At 42.5% G+C, this 26845-nt stretch overlaps 1 protein-coding gene across 4 annotated transcripts in view; it reads right to left on the bottom strand.

Moving 5' to 3' along the window:
- Positions 1-3125: 3125 nt before the first annotated feature.
- Positions 3126-26845, bottom strand: part of LOC138617436 (receptor-type tyrosine-protein phosphatase mu-like) — a 160025-nt gene continuing 136305 nt past the window's right edge. For 2 of the 4 annotated variants that reach the window (XM_069692471.1, XM_069692474.1), the window contains 11 exons: positions 21675-21772; positions 19142-19258; positions 17746-17900; positions 16917-17052; positions 14829-14978; positions 14244-14417; positions 12799-12930; positions 9642-9767; positions 7513-7676; positions 7187-7322; positions 3126-5761 (listed from right to left, as the gene is read on the bottom strand). In XM_069692471.1, the coding sequence (XP_069548572.1) occupies positions 5708-5761; positions 7187-7322; positions 7513-7676; positions 9642-9767; positions 12799-12930; positions 14244-14417; positions 14829-14978; positions 16917-17052; positions 17746-17900; positions 19142-19258; positions 21675-21772 (1442 nt within the window). In that variant the 3' untranslated portion in view covers positions 3126-5707. The remainder of the gene's footprint in view (positions 5762-7186; positions 7323-7512; positions 7677-9641; positions 9768-12798; positions 12931-14243; positions 14418-14828; positions 14979-16916; positions 17053-17745; positions 17901-19141; positions 19259-21674; positions 21773-26845) is intronic. The other 2 variants (XM_069692473.1, XM_069692472.1) reach the window with 2 other exon arrangements.

Here is a 26845-nt window from a genome sequence, read left to right as displayed (position 1 = left end):
TTTTCCCTGCAGGCCTGTTCAGTAATCCATCCATGCACACAGCAAATAACTTATTAATACGATTAAAAAAAATGTCACTCGGAAAATACATTTGAGGAGCATTTTTTCTGTTCAAGTCCAACTGAATAACATCAATTTCCTTGACCACGATTGATACAGACAACTGCTGCTGATTTCCCTGCTGCATAAATTACTACACAGCTCTGTGTGTCTGTTTGTGTGTCCATATGTTGTGCCTGTGGACTTTAGCTCAGGAAACATCTGGTGTGGACTCTCCCAGCAGCTCAGCTCACATCCAGGCTCAGCAGCAGGATCAGCTCCCATGTCTCCTCCATCTCATCAGCTCCTCTGGTCTCCACATGTGAACACAGGAATAATTCACCCGCAGTCTTGCAATGAAATATGAAACTCTCTCTGGTGCCCCGGCGCCTGCAGTTCTGACCAGCTGGAACATTTGTAGAGGGAAAAGATGAAACTATCAAGCTTCTGTGAAGATGTGCCAAAGATTCCTTCCTTGCCATCCTGCAGAGAGCCTTCAGGGTGATGCTACAACCTGCAGAGACACACCAGCGAATGTGAAGCTAATAAAAGCCAAATATGGCATGTTTTAGGAACTGGGATGTTGTTATGTTTTTCTATTTTTGAATGTACAGAATATCTTGGGGGGGAGACATGGAAATTGTGTTTGGTTTTTAATATTGTGCGCTGCTCATTAGCAGTCCGAGTCCAAGGCTAAATTTCTGGGACTAATAGCGGTTGAATTACCAAGAGATGCATAGTGTTTGCATAATTTGTGCTCAATTATAACAACCTTATTTCAGAGGAGCAGAGATAGAAGAGTAGCATAACAACCAAACTGAAAAAGAGTCATTGACTGACCTCTTGTGGCTGACAGCTTTGAGTCTGTTGCAGCATGTGGTCTAAAGCTGCACCTGACAGCAACACACCTCACTGTGATCTCTGGTTGTTGTTCTACATCACTGGAGGAAGGGGAAAAAAAACCCAAAAAAACTTCAACCAGTAAAATTAGGATTCCATGTTGGATAGATTTTCATGTTTTTCTTGTGAAGAATTATCCAATAACCTCCCACTATTTTCATGTACCCACTAACCAATCAATGCAGGTGACTCATCATTTCTGAAGCCCCACCGTGCAGGGCTGATTGATAACAACTAGTCTGAGTTGTCAATCAAATCATTTTACGTAAGCTGTGTAGTTCCAGCTCTGCCCACAGGGGCGCGAGAGAGACAGCTTTTTAGGAGCAGCAGTCTAAAGCAGGCAGGAGAGTGAGTGGAGACCTGCTGGTTTTAATCGTTGGACTTTAGACCTGCAATGTCGGGTGAATTAGCCACAAGGTTTGTGATGATTTTGCCTCCGGTGCTGCCGACGTGCTCCTTAATCAATGTGAAGGCACACAGATGATAGAATCATACTGTTGTTGTCTGCGGTTGAAACATCATAGTTTTATGACCAAACCGCCGGCTGGTCAATTCATTGAACGCCTGATAATTCTGGTTGGGTCGAGTCATTACAGCAACTGATGTGCAAGACTGAGATTCGACTGATATGAGGTGCCATTAAGCCCATATATCAAGAAAGCTCGCACATTTATTCCCGCACGTACACATAAAAAGCTTACACATCCACAATTTTTTCTCACACATACAAATAAAAGCTTGCACATACAGGACTTTTTTCTCACACATACACATGAAATGCTTTTTTGCAGGTAAGAAGTAGTCTGCGTGCAAGCTTTTTATGTGTATGTGTGAGAAAAAGTGGTTTATGTACGAGCTTTCTCGATATATCAGCACCTCGTAGCTCAGAGTGAGCAAATCCTCACGGCACGCTTGTGTCCTCAAGGTGGGAATGTCACATTTGAATGCTGTCAAAGACACAAGAGGCCATGGACAGTTAATTGATTAAGATATCACATCTGGTTTTTTTTTCCCCCATTTGATATCGTTCCCGCTTTAGACACAATCGAGTAAATCCCTTTAGTATCTACAGTCTTACTGGACTTAAACACATAATGTGTATTGATCATATAAGATGTTGGCATACATAATTAATTCCTCGACTAACTCTGCAGTACAGTGATTCCCAAGCTTTGGTTTGTGTGCCACTGGAAGTACACAAGAGCCTTGATGATAGGTCCGACAAGTTCACTCCAGCTGAGCAGGTCCACAGAATTTTCATCTAATTTCATTTTATTACAGACAACAGTCATCCTCATCACATTAGACTAAATGTGTGGTGTAATCATTTCAGTATTTCAGAAATGAAATTTTCCCGTGCTCAGTAGGTTGACATCACGTCGATGCACAAGAGGAGTTGGAGTTGGTAGCTGAGGTGCCGAATGGCGCCATTTCTGACAAAAGATGTGAATGTTTTATTTGATTTTGAAAAAGTAGGCTTGTGTTGTTATTTAGCCGGTCTGAGGTTGTTGAATGGTTAAGTCCAAGTGCGTCAGTCAATTTTATATTACAAAAATAAAACTGTGGGTATCTACTTGGGAAATTTGGTTTGCTATATAGTGGTACACCATCTGAAAAGTCTGGAAACATCTGGTCTCGTTTTCCTGTCCATACATACCCTAAAAAAAAGTAATACCACCAAAAGGTAACTAAAAAGTCATGCTGTGGCACACGGTGACTGAATCTAAATTCATAGAGCAACAATTTAAAATGATTATTTTTTTGAATTTTTGAAATTTCTTTGCTCCTTATATTATTTTATGTCAGAAAAATCTGTAGATTTTTACACGTAAACAGTGGCTGCTTTCCTGTCCTCCATGGTTTCCCGTATTATAAAGTTTGATCTCAAAACATACTCTTCTGCCTTTCCAACTCTGCAGGAGAAGACACTATCAGATCTTTTTTTAATTTAATATTACAAGGACTTCACTTGCTGAGCTGTTAAACTTTTTGAATTTACACAACCTCAATAAAATGGTCACATGTGTCAGTGTAAGAGATATTACTCATGTTAAATGTTTCATGTCACAATCAATTGCTTCCCTTAGACCACACATTGCATGCGTTAGAGAGAAGGTTCAGGGAAGTTACTCATGGTGACCACTAGAGGGAGAAAAGCTCTGAAGGCACAAACCTGCACGTCAGTCCAAGAAACACCAGATTTTACTGATATCAGATTTGCCCCAGTTACATTTTAGAATAAAGCATTAATTATACACGTTTTTACAGGAAATAATTCAAAACTTGCACCACTGGATACCAAAGAAATCAAACCCAAACCCACGCTCATTTTAACTTCATACAATCGGTCTAAAAACATGGCAAGGCTAAACATTATGTCCATTATCCATTTACTTCAAACAAGCCAGTTCTCTGCATTTAACAGTAAAGTCGAGGAGCCAATTTACTAATCAACATGATTTAAGTTTGTTTACTGTGCTGGTACGAGTCCTTGACAAACTATTTATAGGTCAATCTTTGATTTAACTGTGAAAAGAAGCTCAGGTCTGTTCTGGCTCATCAGTCGGTGCCAAGACTAAAAGCTCGGCGGGTCACATTACGTTTTGAGATTAAATTAATTGTAAGGAACTGAGGCTTTGATTTGGATCTTAACTTCTCAAAGTCATGACACACTTAGCATGAAAAATGTTAAGAACTTTTTGAAAAGGAGTGTGCCGATGGACTGCATGAAAAGAAGCAGACATTTCTTCAAGGTTAAATTGCTTATTATTCTTATTTTTTTTTCCATTATAAGGAGCACCTTCACAGTATGTGTCCTTATGAACTGCGTACTAGACTCTCAAAACATCCACTTAAATCAAAACATCTTGAACCTTTTCAAAACTGAATGATGACCATGAGAAATGGAGCTGGTGTCTCAGGTTTGCCGTGATGAATTACATTAAGCGAATGCGTTGACAAGGTGTTTGTTATTTAGTCAACATCATTTACATCAATGAGGATGGGCTAAATAACAGCAACACCTCATTTAAAATGCAATAAAATTCAACAGGACCGTAAGCGAAATCCTCCGAAATGGTCGGAAACAGTTTCATCAAAACATTCATGAAGGGGCGACACTGTTGTCCCAGACAGCTTTGGTTTACGCTGGGTGTGAATAATAAACTGAAAATCCTTGCAAACACTGAAGTTAAGTATAGTCCACCTTTTTGTAGATGAGCAAACACAATTTTCAAGATCATTATTAGGCAAAAGTGATCAGTAAACAGAAAACACCTAAAATTCTGGTAAACTTCATAAATATCATGAATTTACAGCAGTTATTTTGATTAAAAAAAAAAAAGTAAATGGAATAAAGGTTGGTTTAGCACCCCTGATTTGTAGTTTAAAAGGGACTTTTCTTTAAATATTCCTTATTTTGATTTGATATAGCATATTATCAAGATTGCCAGATAAAAATGTTGTTTTGTTTCAAAGTGTAAGAGAATAAATGCATTTTTGGGACTTCTGCCTGTTAATATAATAATCAACTTGTTAATTATGAACTCTTTGCTAAAATCTAAGATAAATTTACAGTTTGATAGTTTTTATTAGACACTTTACTGGTGTTGAACAATCAGGCTCCAGTATTATTACAGCCTTGCCTTTAAGGGCATTTCAAATACATTTTATAATTATGCTTTAAAAAAAAAAAAAAATCTATTACTAGACAAATCACCATTGTAATGTTAAAACAAATTCATGTCATGTGAATCCTGTGGTACCCGTAGAAGTTCCTCATCTCTCCCGCAGATGTCGCCCTAATGTCACGTTTCCCGGCTCCATGCAGAGACGAGGCACAAATAGAGAATCCACAGTTTATATTGTAGATACATTTATATAATATCTTGTTTTCTTTACAATGGAATTACTCCGTCATACAAGATGACCAAAAAACAGAAAAAAAAAGATAAGAAAAAACCCAGCACACAATACAGTCAATAACCCAAACCTATAGAACATATGATTGTCACTTACTGCGAATCACAAAAAAAGTACATACCGTGAATAAATAATCTACAGAAATATGTACATTATGCACAACAAGAGATCAATGGAAGTGCAAATAAAGCTTTGGATCCCTGTACAGGAATTAAGGTAAGCAAATGTAGACCGAGCCAGCTGTCCCCAACATACAGTATGAAGCAATAGTCATCTAAGAAGTCATAAATTTACAGGACATTTAGTAACATTTAGGCTTTGAGCACCTGCATTTAATGACTTTTAATAATGAGCTGAGCAGAACAGAAATCAGAGAGAGTCAAATGGACACGTTACATTATGTACAGTATATCGCATTCCATGGAAAAACTGGAGAGCATTTAATGCTCGTCGTCCAATGAGGATCAAGGCAACAACCACGGGACTACAGGCAGCTGAGAGAGATAGAGACAGAGAGAAAGAGGGATCCAGAGAGGAGGAGACTCGCTGCAGAGGGGGAAAAAAATAAACTCACTGTGCTCCTTCCTCAGCCGGCGCCGACAGAAATGGGCTGTGATATTTAACACTGTACAACTTGGCTACCTTTCCCGTCTACAACCAAAGAAGAAGAAGGAGAAGGAGGAGGAGGAGGAGGAGAGCCAGTCAAAGGAGCTGCATGTATGGTTGTGTGTGTACCTCGCATCCGCTGGGTCGGTAACACACTCGTAGCTTAATGCACAAATGTGAGCTGCAGTCGTCCGTAATGTCCCAAATGTTTCATTTCTGGCGGGTGCACGGGAGCTCCGAGTTACCCAGAGTTCAAGTACTCCAGCGCCACTTCGTAGCAAAACTTGTACTGGTCCTGGGAGACGAGAAGAAACAGACAGAAACGTGAGAGAGATGTGAGGGACGTGACCCGGTCATGCTGGTCTAGGAGGGCACGACGAGCAGCACGGCTCCTGTTGTCCCCGCAGGAAAACTGTCAACCCGAAGTCTGGAGGTCACAAATTAATTTAGGACAGCAAGGCAATTTCAATTGAAATAATGAAGGTCTCAAAACCATCGTTTTACGAGGGACTGGGACGCAGAGAATTAGGTCCTCTCACTGTCGGTTAATATCGTGCTTTCACTTTGTCAGATTCACATTTTTACCAAAGTTACAAATGATGAAATCACCCGGAGTCGCAAAGTAAAGTTGGGCAATCTGGGAGTAAAAAAAAAAAGGTTCTGCTTTTGCTTCAAATCCAGCCATTCAACACTTTGACTCAACATCAGAGCGAGACATTTATGTTTTATAAATCTTATAGTCAGAGCTGGCTCAGGTGAACCTGAACCGTGGCGATGCTGCTCCAGGCCGAGGTTGCTCGGGGGACCTCTAATGATGCGCTGAACACATCTCCTCCGCTCTCTTATTTTGCTCTCCATGCATTTGTACGCTACTTTACCTTTTATTATTTTACTCACTGTGTGCTCTAGTCTTTGTATTCTTTGGGTTGTATCAGGAAAGTGCTGCGTGGTGATTTTACACTTTACTATTAAAAAAAAAAAAAGGCGGAGCTTACAGCAAATGCACTCGGCTCTGGACGAGATTAATACGAATTGATAATTAAGTACAAGTGAAACAGGTGGAAACGCCTTAATCAGGTTTGCTTGTCACTCAGGAGGACACATCACAGATATAAATATATATATATCATCACGCAACTACAATCTCCACATACATCACTGTGCAGCGAAGGAATTTCACAACCACTCGGTTCTACTTCTTAAAACTTGTAATAAGCAGACGCAAAGTGTACTGCTCTCTCTACCACTTGCAGAAAGTGCTTAAATAATTATCAGTTAATTTGTAGTTTTCTTCATTTATGATTTTTCTATGTTGCCTCAACTCTTTTATTCTGTCTTCAAAATTGTACCAGTGGAACTGGATTTTTTTTTTTGGACAACTTGCGAATGGTTTAATCACATTTTCAGCTTAATTTGTACAAGAACCGCAAAGTTTCTTTCCTAATCAAGGCTAAGTCAAATAATACAAAGGGAATCAAACTAAAAAACTAAAAGTCAGTATATTTCAGTCTCCGCTGCCTCCGTTTGGACCATCGTACGTTGACCTTTGATTTCTCAAACACGGAAGTGAGCTGAACTGTTGGGTGTATCTGTTCGGATACGATGTTGTGCCGCGAGGAACTTAAAACAATCTGACAAAGATTTATAAAGTATATATAAACTGAATAAACGATGTTTTACGAGTTGAGAGAAAGTGTTCAGCTGCCACTATTTTCCTCACCAGTAGGTCCACCATGTTGGGTTTATTGTTCCTCAGTGTTTTGACAGCGTGGAAAACATCCACAGATCGCTGGTGTTGAAGCATCTCGCACACGATGCTGATGGCGCAGAACGTCCCGCTGCGGCCGCCTCCGTTCCTGCAGGTGTGATGGAAAAGTCGAGCATCAAGAAAATGGTAAAAAGTTATATAAAGGAAAGCTGGTTTTCACAATAAAGCTGAGGTTTTTTTTTTGTATTTTTTTGTGCAATAACAGTTTTTAGTCAGTAGGTGGAGATGTTTCATTTTTAATGGCAGCGTGGGATTAAGTTGCTGCTGAGGAACCTTACAGGCAGTGGACCACAGTGCGTCCCTCTCCCCCGTCGTACTCCTCCTGCCACTTGTCCACCTGTCGGATGAGCTTGAGGAAGGAGCGCTTGGACATGGGCGTGTCTCTGTACATGGGCCAGCCCAGGAACTGGAACTGCTGCACCATCCGGTAGCCGTCCTGAGGCTGCATGGGGGTAGGTGGGGGGAGTGGGGGGGGGGGGGGGACGAGGACAAGGACGAGGACATACCGGTTATCCCAGGTTAACACGCATATGGGTTGAGGTTAATCGCTGCTGCACGAAGGTGCAATCAGGCTGTAAAGATGCAGCGTGAAGCTAAGCCTCGGTGAGGCTGGGTATGGACGAATGAAGGGACCCGATGAGTCACTGAAAGAGACGAAGGTGCAGATACGACAGGTCGATGGGCCGATGCAGACAGATAGTGAAGCGATCTGCAATACAGACACTCTAAATCACACTCGGACATATTGATCAATAACACTTGTCAGTGATCATGTGTGATTAGATCCTACTGCTGCTGGTGCCTCCGCCGGCCGGAGGATGCTACAGCGCGCTCATACTGTATGAGGAGTGATTATTGGCAGACTGTTGAGAGAAAGAGCTTACGCAGGTGACCGCAAGTGATGTCAGCGTTGGTCAGGACCCTGTCTGTGCAGTGATATCTGGGAGCTCAAAGTTAAAGGGTCAGTGCACCCAAAAAAACACACACACACACACACACACACACACACACACACACACACACACACACACACACACACACACACACACACACACACACACACACACACACACACACACACACACACACACACACACACAGCTGTCGTGGTGTCGAGCCGTGCAGATATTTTGGGTTTTTAACGTGAATTTGGCCCGTGTGCTCACGTCGCTCAAATACCAGATTTCAAAACCTGCTACATATGCTGTCAACAGTTTTCACAAAGACCATTTCTTTATTTAAAAAAAAAGTAGCTTCAATAAAAACAGTGTGGTCTGTGGATTATCTGGAACAGTGGGGGCCGTCTGTGACCCCCCCACCCGCCCCATGAGGATAAATCTCAAGGGCCACAGGATGATTAAATGGATGCCAAAGAAAAACACATTCTACTTATAGAAATTTAGGGGGACTTTTTCTCCCAGTTGCGCTATTTTGTGTGTGAAATACAGGAGAAATGAATCCCTTTTGGGCTCTTAAAATTATTCAAATGAATTAATCTAACAAGAAAAAAACACTTGGCCTGGATCTGGTACTCTGGGTCACTGGTAAATATCACTTCACTTAAAAATGGTTGGGGACCACTGATTTAAGGCATAGGGAGACCGTTTTGGCTTGAAATGTGACTCCTTATCACAGGTTCGATATGTCTGTGGCTTGTGAGCAGTGACAACAAAGGACGCTTTGATTTCAGCTGTTTTATGAGAATGATGAAAAAGGGTAAAAGTAGCCGGTATTTAGCAAGAAAGAACAGGTTGTTTTAAATAACTACAAGAAATATGTCTAATAATAATTCCCTCTTATCCCATTAATCACCGTTTGACCCCTTAGATTCATCTCGTGAACACTTTGAGGGGTCCTGACCTCCCAGGTTAGGAGCCACTGATCATTAAACATGGGAATCATCTTTCAAAAGATGAATTGTGTATTGTGCATTGGCTGAATATCACTCGTAAATGAGAAAATGTGTTTTTTTTTTGTGTGTGAAAAAACCCCCCTGAGACAAATTCACATTCTATTCAGAAAGTGTTGATTGATGAGAAACTCCGTTTATTTTTCTACCTTTTCTAACTACGCGTGAACATTCGTGAAGATGTCGAAAAGACCGACTTGTGGTCCAGTCACTGGTGCAGAGGCATCGTTAAAGAGCAGAATGACTCTGCCTCTGCACAGCTTGAACGGACAGGCCGGCGCATGAGTGGGACGTGTGAGGTGTGCAGTCACAGAATAAATTGGCTGTTGTGATCTCCGCAGGGAAGACAAACAAGTTTCAAAAGTTACAGCAAAAGGGCAGCAGAGCAGAAAAACTGCACGGCAGCCTGATCACGATTTCATCACTTTTTCCTCAAAAAAAAAAAAAAAAAATCTTTTTTTTTGGTCACAAAAAAAGGACACCGCCGTGTCGCCGTACCCGAGCTGCGTTGTATATCCGAAATATTCTGCTGATGATGTCCTCCTCCAGGTCGGCAGAGACGAACTCCACCTGGATGGGTCCGTGGCGGTGGACTCCGTTTTCTGGCCAGTACTGTGGACACAGCTAAACAAAACAGGCATGTGCGCACGCACACACACACACACGCGCGCACACACGCACACACACACACACACACACACACACACACACACACACACACACACACACACACACACACACACACACACACACACACACACACGGAGACAAAACAACGAAAAACACACAAAAGAAAACAGAAGATGATTCATTAGTTTCAGATCCAAACTACACTGACTGAAGCCACTGACTCTTATTTTGACTCCCGACACGCACGTTGCAAGGCAGCGAGACACAAGGGGACTTCATTGGATGTGAAGTGCTTTCTTCAACAGTTCTTTTACCGCAGATCGTTTAATAAAGAAGCTGAAATATAGTTTTGATACACTAAAAAACAGATGTGCTCGAAGTTTGAGCGCTTTCTCCTGATCAACTGACCCTTTGTTCCACACATCAAACAGATAAAACATCGACTAATTCTTTCCCTCAGAAAAACAAACCCCACACATTCTTTGGTTCTAAAAAGCTGCTTTTTTTTTTTATTTATTTTTTTTTACTAATATTTCAGGCAGAGGGATAATCTGTGACTCATCTCCATGAAGAAAACTGTAATAGAAGTTTATCGAAAGATTGGTCGATGGATAGATACGTCACTGCCAACATTTTTGAATTATTATATTTGAATTGTTCCCATCCTTTTTTGGGACAACCCGACAGCCCGACCAGATAAACACAAGACGAGATTCTTACAATATTTTTTCATTCAACTGAACTGTTGATGTTTGAGTCTGTTTAGATGTTTGTATTCTAGTAGTGTCAGAAGCTTGATGTTCATTCATTTATCCATTGTTTTTAGCTACCCGCTTCACCTGCTCGCTCTCCATTTGAAACATTTATTCATTGCTTATTGCTGGTTGGGAATCACAGAATCAGTCATTCATCAAACCAAATACCTCAGAAATGATCCCATTGGCTGTTTTTTTCCTCTATCAAACGCAATTGCAAATTGAATATTTTTCACTTTTGCAGTGTTGGTTGGACAAAGCCAGTCTGGCTCCACCTGCCTGTTGGTCACTGCTTCAGTTTTCACTCTGATTATAGTCTTGGAAACCCTGTTTGGATAAAGGTTCGCTCAGCAAATGTGAAGGTTAGACCAATCACTGACCAGCGGGGTTTGACGAAGTTAAAGACAAATGTTTGTTTAGAAATGCAGTTCCAGCAACGGTGAATGTGCTCGAGCTCCATGAAGCAATAATAACAGTTTTAGCAACACAAGCAAATATCGAGCAGAGGATCTGACTCGATCTGGATGGAAATCTGACGATACTACATCTCGGCTACCGATGGACGTAACCCTGACTGCAGCACAGGCCTGTCAATCAAACAGACACGCCCCCCAAAAATACTGCTTTTTGAATCTTATTTTCAAATTAATGACAGGATTATTTGCAGATGGATGGCCAGAATACTAATAAGAAGGAACGACTTTAGCTAACAGAAGTTAAATAACTCATGGAAATTTGTTTTATTGGCTTAGAATTTTATTAGACTAGTTGAATGGGAGTCGATGGAGACAGAGGCTTTTTGGAGCCGACCTCTAGTGGCACCCCGTGGTATCGCAGCTTAAGGCACTTCCACGTCGGCCCTTATTTTTCAGACCCTGAAGCTACATCCACTTTTATATACTATCTATGGTATCGCCACGCAACATACGTCACATGGTGGTCAATACCGATTGGCTAAAGGTTGCAACTTGTCTACGACCTTTAAGATGCAACGATTGCACACAATAATACATTATATTCATACAGTGAATTTGGGTCTGATAATACCAAAATAGGACAAAGCAAGGTATTTCAAAAAGTTAACCTTGGGCTTTGCACAACTTTACAGTGTACGTTCAGTCAGCTAATCAAAATTCAATCAATAGATTCATGTACAATAACAATAATAAACCGTTGAACCTAATAAAAGTATTAAGAAACCGTTATTGATTTTGTTCCTGACTGTTCTGGCACCTGTACTGAAAGTGTGCAGAGACGTAAACCCCTCGCTCAGCCTCATAAGAGCAGTGAAATCTCTCGTATTTCTGCTCCTCAGGAGAGAAAGCCCAGTTAAGAACACGCACCTGTGAAGCAACCGCCGGCCTCACGGCTCTAAACCAGACTCGAGGAAGTGTACACACAGATGGACAGATTCTCCGCTGACAGACATACCTTCATGCAGAGTCGAAGAGTCGCGAACAAACAAAGCGAGAAAAACAAAACAAAAAAAAACGACCTTCTACTTCAGAAGAATGCAAATAACAGGCCTGAATAACCGAAATACGGATGGATACACTTCCTTTTCTCCAAAAACACAAAAGCACAAATACATATGCGGTCCGTGTGGCAGCTTAAGCACCACTTTCTAGTTTCCTTTGAGAGCCCGTCAAAACTTGACAAATTCAACAGATGCAAAAAACAAAGATGTTGATGGAGAAGATGGTAAACCTTCACTCCCCCCTCCCCCCCTCCATTTCCCCACCTGTGTGCTGCTTTCTTGGCTGGGCTGACAGGCTGGCTACAGTGAGAATATTGAATGAAAAGGCCCTTTTTCTATCCATCCAGTCAGTCACCGAGGGAAAGGGGATTTGGATGGGGAGAGCAGCCTGGCTCCAGGCTTTGATCCCCGGGTGTTATGACAGAGCCTCGGGCTGAGAAATCTGGAGAGTCTCTTCCACAGGGCCCGTCTCTCCGTCTACTTTCATGGCAAGTCCTCTTCCACTCTGCAGCATCTACCTCATTTCAAACATATTCTGTGTACATATAGGTTTTTCTAATGCTGGTACATCCCTGGGTTTTTTTTTTCCATGGGTTCATGCTAGAAGAAAAACAAAAAGCAATCTCTCTCTGAATCCAATTCCCACACTGTGCTTTTGTTATTAGATACAGACTTCTGATGAAAGGAGCTGCTTCATGTGATGTCTGCTTGCGAGGGAGATCCTCGAAATATCCCTCGAGGATTATTTCTGTGTTGTTTGCGTGTCTGAGCGCACGTATCAGGTCGGGTTTACCTGGGCCGGGTCAACATCGTTGAGCATGACTATGGACGTGCAGTGGTAGTCCAGCACCAATCTCCAGAAGTCCTTCACCGTGTTCGGCAGCGGGTGCTGCGTCACTATGAATGCAGACGGCTGCTTGTAACTCTGGAGGAGGGAAGGAAAAAAAAAGAAAAGAGTTGAAATCACGGCACGGGATAGAACCTCGTGCATATTTTATAGTTTGTAACTCTGTCAATTTACCGAGAATAAACCATTTCTGAAACGACCTCCATCCTTTGACCCGCCTCCCGCGGAGAGTTGTTATCTAATGGAGAGTTCATGTCTGGAGGGATTATATCAGGGCACTGCACTTTTAATGTGGTTTCTGGCTCCCAGAGGTAGTCCAGTGGTGACTGAGGCAATCCTCTACCTGAAAAGGTCAACTGCTCGATCCGAGCAAGAGCCAAAAAGTCCATCAATGAACAGGTGGCCTTGTCAAGGTGTTCTCTGTTCGGGGTAAAATTTAACACCTCAGAATTGCTACACATTGCATTTTTTTTTTTTTTGGGGGGGGGGGGGGTATATTGTCTTGTCCTTTAGTGTATCTCAGATATTAGGAGATTTCTACTCAAACTGCAATCAGACAATTAGATGTGACGACAATACAGAGGCGTTTTTAATGTACTTGGGGAAAATTCTAAGTCTTAAGTCTGTCAGAGGAATTCTCTGCTGAAGTCTCAAGTAAGTCCTTCAATCCTAAATCCTGGCTATACCTCGAACAAATCTTAATACTAAAGGTTACCGGGCGTTTTCTGTTCGGGCCCCTCAGTTTCGGAAAGACCTGCTGGAGGAGATCAGGGACGCCAACACGTAGTCTTCTTTCAAGTCACTCTTTAGGTCTAAATGCTGACATACATTTGTACACCACCAATGTTGTTTTAATGCGGTAGTCTTAATTTAACTTACATTATTTCAATCGCTTATCCTGGACTGTGTATTCTTTGTAATTGTAAAATGTATTGGCACCATGTTGCTTGGTGAGCTTTCATTTTGAACCAATTGATTAAATTAAATCTAAAAAAAAACCTTAACATTTAACATCCTCTACACTACTTTTAACTCTTATTGCACATTAAGTCCACTTACTGGAACAATAACTTATAATTGACAGTTTTGTTTTGTTTGTCTCATGTCTTCTCTTTTGAGCATTGGTAGTCAGGAAGGAGTACTTAAAACGTGAACAATGTTACATAAAGAGGTCCATTAAAAAATAGACTGAAATACCAACGTCACCCGTGACAGCCTTCTATTAACTCATAAATACAAAATCCCTGCCTTGATATCAGCGTGTCTGACCAGAAAAGCAACATGTGGGAAAGGCTCGTGACTCCGTGTCACTTTAAAATTATAGCGATGCAATTAGCGAGAATATCTAAGTTGCAACTGGAAGCTTAAGGTCCGAAATGTTTGACACTTACATCCATGAGGGCGGCGTTGATGTAATTGGAGCTCTCGCCGTCGATGGTGATCAGGAAGGGGAGGCAGCGGTCCGGAGGCAGGACGTCCATGCAGCGGTTCTTCTCGTGGTTCCTGGGCAGCAGGGCGATGCTGCAGTCCTCCACCCGCAGCGTGGGAGTCACCATGTTCAGAGTCTGTCGAGTCGAAACGCAGAATTACATGCTGTCAATTCCACGCAGGAAGCGAGGCACTCGGGTCTCGAGAGTGTGCTAATTATATCCCAAAATGGTAATTAACAATGCAATTCTTTAATAAGTTACATTAGCGATAGCTCCGACTCCCCTGATGTGACTGTGATGAAACTTAGGGGGACGATGTGTCTCGTGTAACACTGATTGGTCCAAGGAGGGGTGCTGCTATTACACATTAATGCAAGGTGATATATTTGCCACTGATTCGCCCAGAGGGGGGGGGGGGGGCACTCATCAAGGGACAACATGTTTACCGTAATTTAGAACTGATCCCGCACTTGAGATAATGCTTCATTATGGGATTTGCATACACTGTTTGCATGATCTTTTTGATTATGCTAATAAGCTCCTCACCCTGAACTCCTCTTTAATGGGGCTGGAGTTGGTCTGCGGGTCCAGGCGGTTCATGTCGTAGTAGACGGAGCGCAGCTGACTGGCGGGGATGATGGTGTCGCCACATAGACATGCCTCCAAAATGACATCGTGGATGAAGACATACTGCTCCTGAAAAAAACAGCATCCTCATTGCGGATCCATCAGACTTCTAAGACTCTGAAAACACCAGATATGAGTGGTATTTTTATCAGCCACAGAAATACACGAGCCTCCTGTATGTTTTTGCCAGAAGAATTCGATGACCTTTCCATTACCGTTGCATGATTATTCTTCACCCTCAAGGCAATTTCAATGAGTAATATTTGTCATTGTCCATGTTCAAAGGTTACATTACATATTTTTGCATTTTTTTTGGTTACATAGCTGATTTAATTTTCCCTTAAAATTTTCAAAACCTTCAATTATTTAGAGGCCTTGCAGAGAGTATTACTTGAACTTTTCTATTTTTTTTTTAATGATCCATTTAAACCTCCGTGATCTTCGCCGGGTTATGATTTTGTCATGATTGTTGACATGACCAACGCACGCACAAGGTTGATGTCTCAAAGACAAAAAAAGGCTGCACTCGATGCCACGCAGGTCGGAAACAGGAAATCTAAACACATTTCCTCCTCGTCCTCGTCCTCCTCCCATCAGTCAGTCAAGCAGCGGACACGGTGACACAGCTTCAAGCTTGATGCAAATCTCTTCTGAAGTGACATTTCCAGCTGACACTTCCTTGTCACTTCGGACCAAAATCCGCACACATGCACAGGGGTCACTGATTTACAGATTGAGATACATGTGTTGCCATTTGTTAAGTCTACAAGCACGACGTGAACCGCCGACCCGGCGGTTCGACAATCCCGGGCCGGGGTCAGCGGGTCGGCGGTGACACGCTTCGCGCACGAGAACCCGCAGATTGGTAGACGTTATCTGAGCTCATGAACGTTAAACAACAACAAGGCGTTTCATTTCCGCCGACAGATTAAAATCCGCGTTGGGGGAGATGGTGTGTGTCTGCGGGCGGAGGAGCCGTGCCAGCGAGCCTGAACACCTGCGAGGGGAAAACCGCGCACACAGACACACACTTTGAAGGTCACTGAACTTGAAGGAGAGTGACTCAGGGTGAACAACATTTGGTCTCCGGTTGCTCAAATCCCAATTCGGACGTCAGCGATGAAACATTTGCCCATTAAGTCCAATGACGCTTGTGATTTAAAGGGAATTACGGTGAAATGATGCATTCAACGAGACTACGGACACCTCCAGATGGCCGGTGTTCAGGAAAGTCGCTCCGGTTGTCCACGCCAGCATAAAGCTGGAGGATGAGCCAGGGATGTTTTTCAGCCATCGATATGAGCTAAATCCTCTCAGTTACAACCCTCTAAACCCTTTTATTACTGCATGTGTTGCCAGGCACTTGTGCTTAGCACCCTGGGAAATAGTTGGGGTGTGCACTTCAATAAATGTCTTTTGTGTGAAAAATGCTCATTAAAAATGTAAAAGTTGGTGTGAGTGACGACGATAAAACCCCCACCACTGCTCTGGCAGTTAAAAATATGTCTGCTGTAAATATAAACACCATTCGCAAGGTATTTAAAGCCGGCTTACACAAGTAGGGCACCTGCTTTACAGCCATCGAACAGAGGTTAATTAATATTCGGATTGTTTAGTTACATCATGAAAAACCTGTTTGAAAAACGCGACACTTGAACTTGTGCTTTCAAGTGAACGACAGCAAAAAATTAAAACTATTATACTGCAATTTAGAAGATAATGAGCATCATCAGTAAATGTCAAAATGGTTAAAAACCTCTCCTGGATCACCTAAGCTGCAGATTAATGACTAATAAATGACAGACAATCATTTATTTAAATAATACATGTTTTCTGTGGAAGTGCTTCTTTCACCAGAGAGGAATTATTTGCAAAATACTATCCAATCCACTTTTGGTGGCTGCAGCCTGTCAAGCTGCATCTCTAACTCTTCCATATTCTACCGATGAGTCTCCGGGGACGGACGCAGCTCTAGTGAAGCCGGTGTGACGACCGGGTTTGCCGTACCTCGGTCTGGACCATGTTGACCCTCCGTGAGCGCAGCTCCCTCACGCAGTTGTAAATGTCCACCACGCCCTCTCGCTCCGCCATGTCCAGCATGATGTCGATGACGATGAAGCAGCCCGTTCGACCGGCACCGGCGCTGCAGAGGAACACACAAACACGCACATAAAGAGTCTCATTTATGGAGAGACTCAGGACATCTATTATTGCACAGGGTTATTCCAAATGTTTGCGATACCAGAGGCTTCAATAAAAACATTTTGTCGTAATTCGCACACTACGCAAGTCATTGTTCTAACATGGAAGTGTGTGAATTGGATCCCAAAAATAGTCTTGGATTTAAGATATTTGCTGCCTCTGATTATTCCCTCTGCCGACATACACTGGGGGTGAAAGTGTGCAACACCACAAGCAGCAGTGACAGATTATATTTTAGACATGTTAAACATGTTTTAGACGTGTTAAATAACACTATCGTCTTTCCAGAAAGATTATTCCAGTTACTATAGATGATACTCAATATACTCTTAGGGACTGTTTCTTTGAGAAAAAAAAAAAAAGGATTTCATGAAAACCCAATCATTTTGATGAACTGACCCTTTAAAAGGAAAAAAGTGTTTGGAAGATAAAGTGATTTGACTTTAGACTGAAATATATCCCAAATATTGGCTATGATATTCATTCATGCACAGCTCTACTCTGCTCTGCTGGCTTTCAGTCCACAGACTGTATAAAACAACGGATGAGGGACAAACACAAGTACACACTGGCTGCTTAGACAAAGTAGAAACACCAGCCTGAATCAGAGTGCTCAGTTCCAGTGCAAACTAACCTGCAGTGAACCACCATGGGCCCGGCGTTGGTCAGGGTCTTGGACTTGACTCTCCTAATAAAGCCCAGCAGGCCTGTGGCGTGATAGGGCACGCCGTGGTCCGGCCAGCCCGTGAAGTGAAACTGTCGGATCTCCCGGATCTCGTGAGCTCCTCTCTGGGGAACGGAGTCATCACGTTAAACACACAAAGCGCAGCAGAGAACACGGCGGGGACGTGGGGAGGAAGTGTACAGACGATGCGAGAGGTCCATCCAAAGCAAACACGGAGTCGAATTGAATACAAACACACACTTTATGGACACGGTGGAAAGAGGGTTGAGCAACGTTTCCTTTTTCTAGCAGCACACGGCATGTTTAAGGCCTGCGTTGCCTTATTTCTTTACCGACTGTAGCACTTCTGTCCCGTCTTTGACCTTCCAGTCACAAATGCTTACACTGTATGTTACTTCTACGATCTGGACACTGTAGAATATATGACAAAAACAGCTTCTGCAGATGTAGTAAGTTGGAAAGTAAGGTAATTTTCTAGATGGCCTCATTAGCTGAAGATCTAGATTATATATATATATATATATAAATCATACTATACTGCAACACTTGTGAATGTAAACTAAATGTTTTTCAGGTTTTAAGGGAAACCTAAAAGTTATATGGTTCCAATAGGTTCAATTGAGAACCCTTTTCTGCCTTCCAACAGTGTTGGGGGTAAAATGCACTGTATTACTCTGATTACATGGTCTGTTTCTGTTTAAATCCTCTCTGAAATACTTCCTTTTTAAAGTGTGTAGAGTTTTAATTCAAATTTTATTTTTATTTCAGTGTCTTTCATAATATTCGAGGAGTACAAGTTGTTGAAAAGAAAATGTGAAAAACCTAGTTAAAATGGACACAAACTATGTGTTGCCTTCAGCCAATTCATCAGTGATCCGCCAAGCAAACAGCACAAACAGCAATAATGTTCAAATCCTACAAACAGGCTTTATAAAAAAAAAAAAAAAACATTTTGTCATACAAATATTTCTGCATCAATCTGATGGAATGAGAGGAAATCTGCTCATTTTTACAGCAACCATTTGGTAGTTGTATTGCCATGGCCTTGATGAGCTGTTAATAAAAGCAACATCTAAAACCAATTCAAACATGTAACAGTAGCAAAGAAACTTGAGAGGCTTATCCAAAGCCAACTCTCTCCACGTGCTTATGACTGCGGCGCCCATTATTCCTTCAGCTGAATTGCTGGGGAGCCTTGGAAGGTTGAGGTCTAGTACTTATGTAAGAGGATCTCAGTTGTATGACAGAAAGCAAAAGCTAAAACAGAAAAAGGTATATGTCTCTTCGACTGTCTCCGAGATAAATAAAAAAGTTTAGAAAGTGTCAGAAAGGTCAAAAAGTGTACCTTCTCCACAGCAAAGGTCCTGATGACATACTCCGACAGCAGCTCCGTCTCTATCAGCGTCACCTTGATGTCCCTGTAGATCTCAGTGTCATCAGGCCAGTACTTACAGCACTTCACCTGCGAGTGACGAAAGCAAGGGTTTAATACCACCCCCACATATGCTGCATGCTAATTACAATGCTTTTACTTTTCATATGGCTTTATTCCACTGCACACACTTCGATTTGAATCTCTGCGAGTTGCTCGGCTGTCAATTTTTTCCAATAAAGATAATTGTCACATCACCTCCCATTTGCCACCTGATATTTCACTTTCTGGAGCATTTCTTTCAAATGGAAATGAGATTTGCTTCATATTAGTTTCAGCCCCCGGTCAAGGATCTGCTGTAAATGGGAATCTTATGTATCGATGGAGAGTTCATTCGCACGTTATTGCTTTTTCATTCTCACGTCGATAATGTGAAGAAAAAAAAAGAGTCTAAAGGTGGAACCGTGAACAAACCCAGGGAACAGAACAGAACAGAACAAAACAGAACAGAACAGAACAGGCGACTAAGAGGGCGTTGAGATATCTCCACCTTAAAATTTTGACTACCGGTGTGGATAAATGGGGCGAAAACAACAAAAAAAAATAGTGTGCTACAATTGAATGAGGGAGATATAATGACAATCCAATAATGATATGAAATAATAAACCCTCAGCTGTTTAAAAACAGATTTCCCAACAGAAATCTAAAACACCCCACTGGAAATATTACTTGTATTAGGTATCATATGAGTGCAAAATTACCCCCACCCCCGCCCCCCTCCTCCTTGTGCCCCCCCCCCCTCCACTATCCTCCTCCCTCCCCCCCTGTTCAATTAAACTGTTGATACTGGGGGAGTAAGGCTGGTAATAGAGATTGCGATCACGGAGGTATATCAGAGAATGATAATTTTTGATGAGGGATAAATGCGACATCAGCCACCAGTAGATTCAATTTTCATTTCTGGCGTCTGTGCACTGATTACGAATGAAATGAGATTTTGGTTTGTGGAGTGACAGAGACAGAGGGGGACTTTGAGGGTCCCTCTCCCTGACACCCCTGATGACTAATCCCTGATGACAATCACAAATCCACCGTCCGCTTCCAGCCAGATTGAATTAGGCAAAAGCCATTACCTTATTAGATCACTCCGAATCAACCGCCTGGTTTTTTTTTTTTTGGGGGGGGGGGGGGGGAATTAGCCTTTGGGTTAAAACATGCCAGCGTCGACACAGATGCTCTTTTGTGCGGGCAGACTTCTGAGCACGTTTCTCGTGTGTACACAGTCTCTTGAACTCATTCGCTCGCATGGATAAAGTGTACGGAGAAGAAGCACGCGGAGCATCACCTCATCTCACACATCAGCACACTAACTTCCAAACCAAATCTCTCGTACATCAAAGTGCGCCGAGCGCCGCCCCCGTGCGCGAGAGCGGCGGGACAGAGGCTGTGTGTGCTCGTCTGTGTGTGTGCCAGGATTTCCCAGAGTTCATCAGCAACTGTGCCGAGCAGATGGTCCACTGTGATATGGCGGAGCGATTTTTATGGGGCCCTCTATGGAGCCACCGTCACTGTGACCGACTGTGCCTCCCGCCCGCCATTGGACAAGGATCATATAACAGACGGTTTGGGGTGCCGGGGCCCGCCGAGGACGGCGCCTCAGCTAAGCAGGTGCGGAGAAGGTGTGGGGTGGGGTGGGCTCAGCTACTGGAGAGGAAAGGCCTAATGAGGTACCAAGAGATGGGCCCATGAATCATTATCAGCTCTGCTACATTTAAGCCCCCCCAAAAAATGCACATCAGCGAAATCAAGGTGTGCCTGTGTTTGAGGGGCTTTCGGTGTGAATGTGTTAAAAATGTCTTAGAGAAATTCCCCTGGCAGTCACAGCATTACACTGCGCATTAAGACCTTCATTTTCCCTTGATTATAACCTAACCAGGAGGAACTATAGTGTGAGTTAAGTGGAACAAATTAGGACTGAAGCAGGGCTGTGTTTTTTTTTTCTTCCAGGGCACATGCTGTAGTCAAGGCTCTACCATTAGTTTGAACATTATGAACTCTTCTCACCACTCAATAACGGCCCCATTTTGTCCAATGAGGACAACATTAAGAGATATTTCTGCTCGGAGGAGTCCGGTAGGTGCTGGTGGCTTCGGCGGAGTCTAATCTCCTCTTATGGAGCCGCTCACATGAAACAGTAGTCAGTCGCCTGAATGCCTCTCTGGTAATGAAGGCCATCAATCAGTTTCTCCTCACTTCTCACTGATCAGATAGATGGAAAAAGAGCTGGCGGCACCCGACCCCCATGCCTCGCTGAGTTAGCGTACACACACGCACAGAAACATCTGGGTGCTGATGTTCAAAGACAAATAAAAAACAGATAAAAAAAAAAAAAAAAAAAAAAGATAGCTGTGTTTGCCTCGAGATACAATCAGGCAGTCAGCCGACTGGGGTCAAGGTAATCTCATTTGAAATCTGAAGTTTGAGTGAAACGTAATTGATACCCACCCTGCCCACTTCCACCAGGTTGGTCACCATGACGATAGCTGCCGTGTTCTCCTGCCAGACCATCCTCCAGAAGTCAAACACCGTCTCCTGCATGGGGCCTTTGAGAGACACAGGGAGAGGGAATTCAATTTGACTTGTTTTTGTTGTTGCACAAATTCACCTTACATTCCAGAAAGTTAGTTTCACAAAGGTGATGGGGAGATGGAGTTCTGGTCCGTGCTCTTGTGCATTCAAGTTCTTCAACAACAAACTCCATTTTTTATAGACCTGACTTTGTGCACCAGGGAACCATCATTTTCAAACAGGAGAGGGCCTTCAAGGGGCCACGAAGATAGAAGCAGACAATCTTCTGCAATATTGCGATGTTGCATCCCGCAGTAAGATTGAAAAACAGCTCTGGACCAAAAGCACACAAAAGTATTGGTGTTTATCACACGTTAATAGTTATGTAAGTCTTCACAGGGCTTGCAGGCAGAACTCTAAGTGGGGAAAAGGTTCTTTTTAAATACTGTGATACATATAATTTTGCAGGAGAAATGAGAGGAAATGAATCATAAATTCAAAGATGAGACTGTGCCAGTGTGTGTGGCAAAGCTCAAAGTAATTACCGCTCCATCTCATCTGCTCCGCACCAACCTTCACACCGAACCGGACCCAAACGTGTCTGGCAAACATCAAAATAAATGAGCAGAGAACCATTCAGTGCCTGCAATATTTAAAACTTCACTGAGCAATAATTGTAGGTTGAATTTAATTATTATTCTGGTTAATTAAAATTATTAATATTAGTTTTAATCAAGCACCAAGTGGAAAAAAATTACTTCTGACAAATTAATTAGTGAATGCAAATCTCAACAACTGTGCAGTCCCCTCCTGCGTTGGGGCCAAATTACCTGGAGACATCACGAATTATGCAGACACACACGGGCCGAGACACAACATGGCACATACACAAACTGTTAGTGGTTTATTTTTTTGCCTTGATATTTGTGTGGTAAGTAAATTTAATAACGCTTAGTGCATGAAATCTCTTAAAAAAAAAAAAAATATCAGATCACGCACTCTAATTTCTAAAGAATAAGCCCACGTTTCTTGCTCCATCTCGAAGTTTTGATTTGACATCCGTCATTTCAGAAAATATGTCATCCACTTACTGCCTTTAAGATTTACTACAGATTAAGCACTAAGCCACCAGCTAGTAAATAAAACACAAGTGACAATGGCGGCAGCCAGTGTCCAATGTTCTGGCCATTGTAAAGCATTTTTGGTTTTAGTGTCTTGCTCAAGGACACTTTGAGGAGTGCCAGAAGGAGCTGAGTATCAAACCAGCAACCCTGCAGTTAAAAGAGTAGTACAGCAGTTTGTGGGAGGAAGGGGCGGCTAGCAGTCGACAGTTAGCCTCGCGTTGTTTAAAGGTAACAAAATTCTGCCGAGCAGCACCTCTAAAGTTCACTGATTGACGTGTTATCTCCTGTTTGTTTTATCCATATAAAAACTAAAGTGTGAAAACATCCCATCGTCAGTATTTCTTGACCAGACACGGTGACCTCCTGGAGTATTTTGGATAAATTTGAATCGAGCTGGACGGAATACTTCCCCCTGTTTTCAGACAAAGCTAAACCCATAAGAGTGCACTCAACTCAAACCATCTTCCTCCATATTTACCTCCCGAGCCAAAACCACCTGAAAGTCCTGATTTGCCTTAAGAACGTTTTTTGTTTTTTTTAAGATAAAACCTTAAAAGATATTTTCGGTACTCAGACCGAGTTGAGTCCACTTCATTCTGCATAAACACTTGTGATTAGTATCTCTGCAGTACTGCACAGCTCGATGGAGTAAAATGATTTAAATTTTGCTGATGAAGTTCAAATACAGATTTTTATATTATTTACATATTTAGTTTGTGTTTCTATAGTTTGGGTAGCTTGTAGACACCAGTTGCAGCACTTCCTGCATCCTTTCCTACGATTGTACTGTTTGTACTTCTTATTGGCTTCTGTCTTCTGCAACAACCTAATTTCCCTCAGGGTACCAACCAAGTGTCATCACCATTTTATTCACTTGATTGATCAAGCCGTGTTTGATCTGCTTTCTGGGGTGCCGAAACACATCCTGACTGCCTCAGCGTCTAATTGTACAGCCTTGTGTGACACAGCTTAAATCACATCTATTTTTTTGAATTAAAAAACAACAACTCTGGAATGAAATTTAAAAGACTTTCGGAATAAAAGATTGGAAATGATTCCAAGCCAACCATTGTTTCCACGATCAGGTTTCTGCTGCCAGCCTGTTCATGCCGCTCGCTTTTGAAAACAAAAACATTTTGCAGGGAATAATAATTGTATTTTAAATACAAATTTTGAAATGAACTTCTCCTGACTTTCTCCCATCCCAATTGGATATCGAGAAATCTGGAACAAAACTACTCGATATCTTCCATTTGTATTCCCTCGCTTCTTCTGCTTTGCATGCGGTGGTGTGTCTCGATTTTAACTGTAGGACCTCAATCTCCAATTCCAGTCACTTCCAGTCTCTCCAATAACCACCCAACCTGATTGAACCACCCACTCCGCTTCCTCCTACACTTGTCCCTGAGGGAGGATACACACTGCCGAGAAGTTTGGGAGAAGGAGACAGAGAGGCAGGACAGCTGGTGTGTAGGACTTCAGTAACACAATAACACTTGGCATTATATGGTAAATCATCCAATAGGGAGACTCCTGCCAAAGCTTCAGCCGGCCAATTTATGTTTCCATAGGAATGCTGAGATGGCGGAGAGATACGGAGGAGTCGGTGGGCCGCGATGAACTTGATGACACTTGTGAGGAAGTGAGTACGGCCTTTGATGATACAAGTACAAAGAGATTTGCTAGCTTTATTCGGGAGTGGTCAACAGTTTTCAGGTGTTGAGATAAACTTTGGGTGACACTTTAGTTGGATATTTCTCAAGCTCGTTGTTTTAGTTTTTAATCAATCTCCACTGAAAATAACATGATTTTAAATAGGTTGTTCTGTCTCCCACTGCAAGTTGATAATTATTACTGCAGTTAATGCGGTATAAATTAAGCAGTTTTCCAATATTTGCATCTGAGAAAAAGAGTCAGGTGATAGAAAGAGAGATAAACGGCTAGAAAGCATTGGTTTATTATTTTTAACATGCGAAGCGACCAAGGTTTTCCAGACTCTCTTGTGGTCATTTGAATACTGACTTTTATCTGTCAGGAGCAGAGGCTGAAAAAGCATAATGCTATCATGGCACTATAAAGATTCTTAAAGAGGAGGCTGAGTGACCAAAGTCTGCTTTTAGCCAAGACCCTTATCTTCTAATGACTTCAAACAATGCTTTAATCTAAACCAGAAGTTCCCAAATGTTTCAGACCATTTACCACGATGTACCAAATCACATTTCCAAAGTACCCACTGCGGACACCAACAATAATTAAATATAACTCCCTGTATTAAACCACGCAACAGCCCCAGAAAGGCCACGTCCAATGTTGTTGCTTGCCTTCATTTTTTTGGATTCCACTCATTTCAGCTCGCTATTATCAACGACTGAGGAGTCGGAATCCGACTGCCTCTCACTAACATTAGCGTTGTGCTACGTTGAATGTGTCGAAACGTCTACAGCTAAATTTGATTTCACACCATTTTACTGTTATGTGTATATGCGAAGACTGTTATATGTAATAATTATTACAATATTATTGTAATATTTTTGGACTCGCAGCGCAATTGTTAGCCTTTTTCTCTTGCGTATGATCAGTGGTAAAAGCATCACTGTAACACAAATCATGAACCTACCCCAACCTTAATTACTGCCAGGGAAAGTCTGAAAATAGCCGTGTTTTCTCTTTTTTTTTTGGACAATGTCAAAAAAAAAAAAAAAAAAAAAAAGGTTTTATGAGTTTTATGCTGAAACCATTTCTTGGCGACCGGTGGTCATTTTTACATTTCTCTTTGTTTATGGATTAAACAAACAAAAAAAAGATACAGCGTGCTGATTAGTGCTAAGCCGAGCTAATCTGCCACTGGCTCTAGTTCTACACTCAGCGTACGCACGAGAGAGCGAGTGTCCATATTACCCAAAATGTTGAACTGTTCCTTTAAACTACAGACCGCAATCGTTTTAGTTTTCATCTAGATTTTGTGTTTCTGACTTTATTGACTTTCACCCCGTTTTCTCGATCATCAAAACGAATTTCGGATATCTTCAAGATACAAACCAGTCAAAGTAAGAAGAGCTGAAGGAAAGATGAGCCTCGATACGAAACAAATCATCCCGATAACAAGCCGTGCTTAGGGAACGCTTTACATCCTCAAAGGCTTATCCGCAGGTTACCGGCGAGGAGCTGGTTTGAGAGCTCACTTGGGGAACTCGGAGATGAGAGCAGTGTTTGTGGTACGACGCGCGTGGAGCCTAGTTGGAGAAGTTTGGAGGAGGCACTTCACAGGAGAAGAGCACCGGTAGGAGCTTCACTTCCAGCTGTCAGGGAGCTGCGGCGGCTGATGCTGTGTTTGGGGACTCGGCCTGCTCCTCCTCAGAAAGCAAAGGAGTGTGACAGCTGCAGAAAATCCCCCAGCCAGAACTCCTGATCAACATGTGCGCATACACACTCGCAGACAAACACGCAGGCTATGTACCCCTTTTTGCCCATTAATATTACATGCGGCAGACTTTGGCATAATGTACACTCACTTATCATTGATTTGCTCTCTCGCTCTCGTTCCATCCACCCCCCCACCCCCCCCCCACACACACACACACACACACACACACACACACACACACACACACACACACACACACACACACACACACACACACACACACACACACACACACACACTCCCCATTGGGCTTTGAGATGTTAACCTGTAAATAATAAAACTTCTGCGCTCCTGGTGACATTTGCTGCTCGCGAAGGAGTGGGGGAAGGTGGAGGGGGGAGGGGAAAGAGAGGGAAGAGCAATGAAGACCGGAGGGGGAGAGGAAGCTTGATGAAATTGAACCCTTTCCCCGCGCCATGAATATTTTCCACATCACCGGAAGGATGCTGGGACTTATCAAAGGTGTTTTTGTATATCCAGGTGTAATTCACAGTCTGCACCAGGAAGAAGAAGCAGCCTGTGTCTGATCCGTATTTAAACGATCTGCAGGACATAAAAAT

This window comes from Brachyistius frenatus, unplaced genomic scaffold (assembly GCF_029030835.1).
Source record: "Brachyistius frenatus isolate BFR_SWC_R1_liver_20210118 unplaced genomic scaffold, ASM2903083v1 Contig_12, whole genome shotgun sequence".
NCBI lineage: Eukaryota > Metazoa > Chordata > Actinopteri > Embiotocidae > Brachyistius > Brachyistius frenatus.
Note: the sequence above shows the minus strand (reverse complement) of the source record. Positions and strands in the feature narration are given on the sequence as shown.